This window comes from Merops nubicus, unplaced genomic scaffold, assembly GCF_000691845.1.
Source record: "Merops nubicus isolate BGI_N331 unplaced genomic scaffold, ASM69184v1 scaffold52986, whole genome shotgun sequence".
NCBI lineage: Eukaryota > Metazoa > Chordata > Aves > Coraciiformes > Meropidae > Merops > Merops nubicus.
This window is the reverse complement of record NW_008614038.1, coordinates 8,624-17,435: the sequence shown is the minus strand read 5'-3', so window position 1 is coordinate 17,435 and position 8,812 is coordinate 8,624. Positions and strand designations below refer to the sequence as shown.

Sequence of the window (8,812 nt, the reverse complement as noted above, 5' to 3'; positions counted from 1 at the left end):
CGCGCCCCTCACGGCCTCGCAGTACTCGTCGTCATCGCTGAGGATGTCCGTTTCCTTGATGTCCTCCTGCTCCTCATACTGAGCAAGGTCAAACTGTTCCTCTACCCAGCGGTCAGTGTCCCCACTGTGCGTGGGCTGCTGGGGCTCTTTTTCAGGGCTGCTCGTGTAGACGGCATCTGAGTCAATGGTAAACCTGTTTCGGGCCAACCGCCGCCGCCTCCTCCCAAGAGACTTGCTTGGGGCTGACACTGCGCACACACAAAGATAAAACCCCACAGGCTTTTTACACACAGTACAACTTTCTTTAAAAAGTTAGTTCTCCCAGGAGCCCGTTATTTAACACCGCTAGGCACTGAGCAGGCAGACTCCCACGAATGACCTAGTCATTCGGCATCCTCCCTGCAGGCAAGTCACACTGCCCTCGGCTCCTCAGCACAGGTCTCCCTCCAGCTGAAAAAGGAGTTTCTGCTACTCAGATCCACAGTTGGAATAATGGCCCACAATTACTGTTCCTCCTAAGCGGTAGGCAGGCAGCCAGACAGCACAAAGTGCATCTGTTTGGCTCAGCTCCTCACACACAGTGCCCTGCTGTCAGCACACCGCGAAAACCAACTAGCCTGATGTCCCAGTACGGGAAATTGCTTCGTCTCGGGCAAGAGCAGCACTGCAGGTGTCCAAGTAGCTACCTTGGTGCTGAAGATGCTGCAATAGTTGCGTTATTTATGGAGAAGCAAGTTCCCTGCCCAGGCTCTGCTACTCCTTTCCCCACTCCCACACTACCGGGCAGAAAAAAAACCCACAGTTAAACCCCTAAAATGAGAAAAACTTTCAGAAGTTCCTTACTCAGCATCAGCTGGTCTACCAGCTTTTGCAACTGGCCCAATTAGCAAATTCACATCTTCTGTGCTGGAACATCTTCATAAGAGGCTTGTGAGGCAAAGCAGGGGACGAATCCTGCAGCTGAAGGACCTGCAGGCATTCCAGCGCTTTACGTGCACACACACACACGTAGCTCCATGGCAAGCAGGTGAACTCCGAGGTTACAGTTTGTCCCCTTCCACTAAGCAGGACCTTAGCACTTTCAGTATGTATTTATTAACCTTTAGCTTGGGGGTGGGGTTACATTTTAATATCCCTGAGCCTCAAAACATGCATTAAGTACAACAGCTCAGCAGTTGTGAACTTTAACTGTAGTGAGAGGTCTGGAATCTAAGAGGAGATTTTAATCTCTGCAGAATTCATCATGCAAACGCACCAGTGAACCAAACTGGAGGAAGGTTCGGCACCCTCTTTCAGCAGATCAGCTCCACAGGCTGGCTGAAGCAGCACTGTGGTAAATCAGTTGCATTTTGGCTCTTCTTCCTTAGGATTTTAAGTGTCTCTGAGGCAGATGGCTAGCAACACCCTGAGTGAGAAGCCATGCCGTGAATGTTATTGGTCTGGCCTGCCCATTACAGAAGAGGAACAGAAAGCCTGGTTGTCTACATCGCGGGATCTAATGAGCAGAAAAAATCCCAAAACAAATAACAGACCAGAACAAAACACGCAGCCGTGCTGTGTACTTTTCAGTTGGAAGCAAACATTTCTTCCCTCCATCACCTAGTGTTCTGGCAATGAAAACCTGCTTTTCCCTGGGATTTTTCTCATTGCCTTTGCCTGAAGTCAAAAAGGAAAATCCATGGTTTAGGACAGGCCACTACACAAATAATAGTACCAAACAGTTCAAAATGTGAGAAGGAGAAGCATGGGCCCTTTAGCCATAGAGCTGAAAAGGCTAAAACGGATGACATACAAAGCTATCTCTTCAAACCAAGCCACTCACTCGAGGGAGCTGATTTTTCTTGCGCATTTTAGTTTAAAAGTGCTAGAGTTAGCTCAAAATTCTGTACATGCTTTTAAGAAATATGCAGCAGGCTTCCGCTTTGTTCAGCTGAAACCCATTTCCAGATTAAAGTGCACAGCCAATCGGTATTGACAGGAATCCCATTTCTGCCTTCCATGCCAGAAGGACCACTCTGAAGCTGAGCCTTGAGTGCAAAGCAAGGTAAATAGAGGCAATTTAAGGCTCTCAAGGAGGTGAAGCATGGAAAACCAGAAGTTTTTACGTACACAAGAGAGAATGCCAATCCTAATATACAAGTAACAGACACCACCACATGTCCTACAACGGTGCTGGGGTTACTGGGATCTTGAAAGTCTGTAGCCCTACAGTACCTGCCCTGTTCATGGCTGGCCTTGCACCTTTTAGAGCACACAATCTCTTTCCACCAAAAGGAACATATTGCTGGGATGAGGGCAAACTTTCGGTTTTAAGAAGCTGCCTCCTGTGTTTATCCCGCAGAATCGAGTGCACTGCCTTCAGAAAGTCCTTCCTGTGTTCTGGTGAACTGAAAAATAGCCAAGAATACAAAAGACAGCGTTACCTTTTGGGAACTGCTAAACACTCACTGTAAATGAGATAAATAATGATCAGTTCTGTAATTTCAGACATTGAAAACCCACTTCCCCTAGAGAGCACTCAGTTTAATACAGTATTTAAAAAGCAAAGCTAAATCTATAGCCATTACAATGGACACCCAGGGAAACAAATACACTGTTCATTAACAAAACATTTAGCCATTCACCCCTCCCCAAGGCTTCCTTTTCCTACGATACCAATCACACACTTTTATTTACCCAATACACATCAAGCTGACCTACGGTGACAAATTAAATCCCAGTTTGTCTCCTGTAAGCATACACCAAGCCCAAGTTCTGCAACCCTCTGCTATCCAGTAGTAGTAATTGGCTTGGTACCAGCTCTGTTGGACCCTGGTGAACTTGTGTACCAAGTTCTTATTTGAACTCTAAAATGCATCAGGGCAACCACCACGGTGATGGACAAGGTTCTTTAAGGAAAGGGCAATGCTCTAACAGCAGAGGTTGGAACTCAGTGGCATGAAAGGTAACAGCTGAACCTGGAATAAAGATTCAATGCTGGAGTGTAACTGGATGTAAATTTGTGAAAGGAAATTTGTAGTAAGGATATTCTCATAAAGGTGCAAGGTTAATCAAATATATGCCCTTATTTTAATACATTTTTTTCAAAATTCTGCCTGACAGAAGTAAGGCTTTCACGCTCTCTCCCTGCTTCCCCTACTGCCTGTTCTCAGATTGACTTACAAGGAAAGGCACAGGCAAGATGGGATTCAGAGATGCAGCTGCTGTTGAAAATATAGGAACACACTTACCTACAGCAAAGGTGAAACGTTCTTTCTGGCCTGCCTTCAGACTCAGATTTAACATGGACAATCTCACATACAGAATTGGTCTCTGCATCTAAAGTGAAAAGCAAGCAAAACTTCATACAACAGTTCCTTGCATTTAACCTCAATTAGAGTCTTTATTCCATAAACCTGAAGAGGTGGTTTAAAACCACCCAGGACAACAGAAATTACATTGCAAATAATAGTAAATCATGGCCGAAAAGCAGCAGCAGTGAAGTGACTAATGAAACAACAGACTCTTAAACTTGCCAAAATCTATTAGTATTTTATATACACTCACTCAGACCCACAAAAGTATGGAAAAAACAAAACCAAACGAACGCATCCCAGTTTTTCAGGTATTCCACAGAGTACTGTCACATTTTACAGCTACCTTCTATGTTCTTTCCACTTTCATCTATGCATTAGAAAGGGAGCAAATTGTCTCACATGTTGAAATTTTTAATGCTATAGCCTTCACATGAGGCCATCAACCAAACAGCAACTTTGCTGTGTTTTTCCAGAACCCTGCCTGGCTGCAGAAAAATACTGACAAGCTGGAGATATGCAACTGGAACTTCTGCCCCTTCATCTTTCTCCAGGGTTATCGCAGATGTTGAGGTTGTGGTGCCTCTTTCAGGCTCCAGAATCTGCACACACATGTACTGAGGGACACATATTGGTCAGTGAATGCCCTCAGACCAAATGTTAAGAACCCTGCCAAATTCATGCAGCAGGAACATTACCTGCACTTGCCAATGCTCGAACCTGCAGCGCTTCTAAAGGTATCATGTGGCGAAAGCGGAACGGATCCCAGTCTTCATAAATTGAAGCTCTATGTGATCCTCCCTGGAAGAGTTTCAAAATACCGTTAGGAAATGAGACACCTTGGGATAGTCAGACACAAAAGTCTCCTGTGTTTTGCACCGAGAATGTCCTGCCAGAGACTTGTAGTGTTTCTTATTTTCTCACTACGACCTCTTAGCAAACAGCATCCCTAAAGTACCCATCTATGACCAACTTGCTAAAATCTAGACAAAAGCAACCATTAGGCCAATCAACTCTTACTGATGCCTTCAAGCCTTCAAAAGTCACTCAAGACCAATGCTGCATTCTCTCCTCCAAGTGTACATACACTCATAAACATGCATTAGTTTTGTTTTAGTCACTCCCAAGTTGTCTTGTGGCCAGCTGACTTTATTCATGCAGGTATTTCAAATCACAATTCAGTTTATAGCATACCTGGGAATCAAAAATTTTCTGTAATACTATAAACTGTGTTCCCTGTTGTAGTAAGGCACATGTTTACTGTCAAACTTAACTTTTAATCCCATACCCCAATAGGATCTCCTGATACATCCTGTAGGCACACCTAATCTAGCTGAGAGCAGCCAGCACTGGCTCAGTGGCACGTGATAGCCAGAACTGAAGCAAGGGCATTGTGTTTCACTGAGAAAGCTGGCAGACATCAGCTCTCATATTTGATTCATATACACTGACCAAAACATCAAACATAAGAGTGACGTTCAAGGTGACATCTTGTTTCAAGACAGCCCACTCCACAGCATGGAATGGATGTGGCAGGTAACATGAATGACTAGTTCAGCAGAGAGCAAAGGATAAACCAAACGAGCACTTGCAGACCACTGCACCCAGGATGAACAGGCCACTTGGCACTATCCAAAACCTCAGCTGTGTGGCATAGAATAAGTATCACGTAAGCAGAACCACACTCTAGCACCACAGCTTTATGGAAAACAAATCTTGACTGCAGCACCAAATGCACACAGAATCACCAAAACAGTCCATGCAACTTACAAGTTTCTTCTTCTGTTTGGAACCATCTTTGTATACAAGGACCACAGCAGTTTTGAACACTACAGAAAAAAAACAGAAACAAAAGCCATGTAGTCAGTAAAGTTAGGAATGGGTCTCCTCTACACTCAAGCACACAGACCTTTCAACTTGTCAAACAGCCCTCATCCGAGTCAGGGAGGGAAGGCAGTAGTAAACCTACCAGGCCTCTTGTGTATTCTCCCCAAAAAAACCAATCTCAACAGCTTTTACCACACAAAACCAGGTTAATCCGAAGTCACTTGAAACTTAAAGAGTTTAAGTTACCAGTTAACAGAACAACTGTTCAAACAACAACAGTTCTGTATAGTTTAGAAAACTTTAGTCCCCCTGGATAAGTTCACCTCAGACAAACGAGCTGCATCCAGCTACACACAGCCAGCCAGCAGATGAGACTGTGCTTGGACAGCACTGAACCCACCCAGGTGGGACAGTGGTCTATACTGAGTTAAAAAGAGAGCACCACTGGCAGGCAGAGCTATAACCGAATTCCTCTTTTGTCACATAAAGTCCACAGGGAGCTAGAATTCGTCTTTCAAGACTCCAGTTTTCCTTTGATCTCTTTCTACAGGCCATAAGTGCACCCTTTGCTCTCAGACTGAATTGCATGGTCACAATTTTGGACATTTTATGAAACCAATTTAAAGATTTTTGGTGTAATTAAGAGCTGCTGAACATTCCTAGCAGCTTTCATGAAGGCACGGAGCTTCAAGGTATGACCAGGTGCTTTCCCAGTTTACAGGAAAGCAATAAATTTTTACGTGCTCTTCCAAAGCAAAACTGAGTCAACTGGTGTTATGCGTTTGGTATAAAACAAAAGCAAAAAATCACTGGCTTCCTAACCAGCATCACTTCCTGGAAAGAACAAGGAAAAGGCCCGTCATATGTAAGGAAATTTAGGAACTTGGCACAATCTGCATTACTTGATATCATTCTGAAAGTGAAGAGATGTGATTCAGCCAATATAAGTCATCAATATAAGTGCCTCTCCAAGGGACCATACTTCAAAGTAGTGGAAAGATCTTGAGATTTCTGCCAACAGCAGTCTCAGTTTCTAGTTTGGCCACCCAAGATAAAACTACTTGGAGTGAGACAGACCACTCCAAGACAACCCACTGGGAGTCTTGGCTTAGCTTTTAAGCACTTCTTAAAGCTCAGATATACAAGTTCTTTCTGGCAAAAGGCATAGTGTCTGCAAGCTCCCAGCCCATTCTACAGGACTTGAGGTAGTTACTTAGCATCGATCAGACTACCAAACTGTATTTCAGAGACAACTACCTTTCTATACAGCTCTCAATTCATAGGCCTGAATATAGGTTTAAGAAACTTGCATTACTATAGCAGTCACCTCCAAATTCTTCACCAGTTTTAGATGAACATAGAACAGAATTTGACCATGGCAGTAAAGAGACAATATATGGTTTTAAGTTCAGTCCAACCCTGTGGAAGGCAGTGCTCAGGTACCTTCAACTAATACCTGCTAAGGCACAGATGGCAGTCTTTTAGGCATTCAAAAGAAAATTACTGAGATACAAACCAAATGCTGCTAGTTCAGGTTCCTTCTTCCATTTCCCCAGTGATGCAGGAGGATTCAGCCATATCACTGTATTATGCAAGAGCAAATCCCCCATAGAAAGGTCTGCAACCTGCCAACACAGGCACAAAGACACAACATGTAATCAGTTCAAGACAGTTTACTTCAATTTTCCATTCAAAAAAAACCCCTTGAAGATTACTCCCAAACAAACAGAAAAAAAGCCTCACAAGCAAACTTTTGGAATATTTCATCAGGTGACTACAACCAAGTGCAAACAAACTGTGACAGTTAACAATAGATGGATGTAAATCCTGAATTGGTGAGTATGTATTAGGGGAAGTCAAACTTGAAGTCTAGCTCTCATAATCTGGTGGGAAGTCAGGGCAAAACCCAGATGTTTTCATTGCATTTTTCTTCTCCTTTGTCCACCTTTCTCCCTACTGTTTCTTTTCTATTTTGTCTGATCATTTAAGCACAGCCCCCACCATACACACACAGTTTAGTGTAAAGTGTAGAGACCGCATCACATGAAGCAGCCAAAGCACTTCCTCTCCACAGCTGCTGTGGCTCTTGATTTCACACAAAGGCTCATCTGTGCAAACCACCTTGCTGGAAACGGGCTAATAAAGAAGTTCATAACAACTGCTGGGAGATGTCTGCCTGCCAATGTCGTAGCAACTGGAACTTTCTCTGTGACTTGCTGTCTCCCAAAATGACAAATTGAGGGCTATCCCCAGTCTAGGGGTCATGTTATTCACCCTCTTCTCAATGAAGTCTGACTTTTGCCAAAGGACACCACAGATACCATCAGCACAACCACCTGAGGTCTCCACAATAACAAGAGAAACACTAAGATAAGATGTTTACCAACTCCTCTCCCAGATTAACACAATTGCTCTCCCAACAGGTGTTCTGTCATGCTTCTCCACCACTGCTTGCCAGCACTAACCCTAGCCTCTGCCCTCTACCCACCATCTGATCCTCCTTCTGTGCTGCTGCTATTCAGCTCTCACACCCAAAGCTTCCCTGACACTACTCAGTTCCCAGACCTCCTTTGCCTTGTAGCCCAATGCCTCTTGTGTTTGTTCTTCATGCTAGCTGTTGGCAAAACCCCATAATCATGACTTCATATGGTCACGTGTCACCCGCAACATTGCTCCCACTGGCCCTTCAGTGTGTCTCTACCTCATATTTGAGTCCCCATCAGCCTTACTCTGTTCCCCCCTTACTGGCCACCACGCTCCTTCCCCATGCCACAGGTCACTGCAGACATATGTTTTATCAGTAAATGGAGAGTCTAGGTCTCAGCCTGAAACTCCAAGACACCTTCCACAGGTTTCTGACATAGTCAGCCAGGATTGAGCCACACTAGACCTTTGCATATGTGTTTGCACATGCATCGTATGGGACAATTAGACCAAAACCCAAGGCTCTTGCACATATCAAGTCAGCTAACACACTTTCTGACAGAGGAACAACAGTTCCTCACACATGCCACACCTCACATTTTGATCTCTTAAAAGTGATTAAAGAGGTAAGTACAGACTTGACTCAGCACGCCAGTCCACTCAGACTGGTGAGGTGAGATAATTTATGTAAAATGAGGGAAAGCCAAGACATGGACATCAAAATAGCGAACTGCAGGCTGGGATGTGATTTTGACCCAACCGCAAAATTGAAGGTGAATTAACCCACTCCTTCTTTACATTGGTCCCACTCACTGAACCATACATGGAAAAGCAGTTTTTAAATTGGATCCGGATTTATCTGTTTGCACCCTTTAATGACACAGCACAGAAGGTAAATATTTGGTACTATTTAACATTCATACTATAGGCACCAAAATAAGAGCTTTTTTCTCTTAAATTTGATCATTTGTTACCTCTTTTTTCTCCCCTGTTTGTTCTGCAATGAGTTGGTCAAACACTGCCCCATATTCTTCATGGATTTTCTGCATTTCATTAATGTGGCTGGCAACCTTGTTCATTGTTTTTATGGCCACTAGAAGAAAGACAAAGAGACAGAGGAAGAGAGAAAACATATTTTTAAGCCCCTGAGAAGGGGGAGGAGGATGGACCCAGATCAGAGGTTAAACAGGGAAGAGCAATGTAGGTTAGCTCCTTACCATCAAGGTGATAATGTTCTTCACTGTCTACATCAGTCAGAGCAAAGAGCT

General features: G+C 43.9%; 1 protein-coding gene across 1 annotated transcript in view; it reads right to left on the bottom strand.

Annotated features, from left to right (window-relative positions):
• Positions 1-6: 6 nt before the first annotated feature.
• Positions 7-8,812, bottom strand: part of LOC103774647 (T-lymphoma invasion and metastasis-inducing protein 1-like) — a gene marked incomplete at its 3' end in the record, with an annotated part of 14,841 nt that continues 6,035 nt past the window's right edge. Inside the window, 8 exon segments of the mRNA XM_008942062.1 lie at positions 7-248; positions 2,215-2,387; positions 3,231-3,318; positions 3,992-4,094; positions 5,064-5,122; positions 6,637-6,745; positions 8,519-8,637; positions 8,762-8,812. The exon segment at positions 8,762-8,812 is cut by the window's right edge and continues 28 nt beyond it. Of these exon segments, the coding sequence (XP_008940310.1) occupies positions 7-248; positions 2,215-2,387; positions 3,231-3,318; positions 3,992-4,094; positions 5,064-5,122; positions 6,637-6,745; positions 8,519-8,637; positions 8,762-8,812 (944 nt within the window).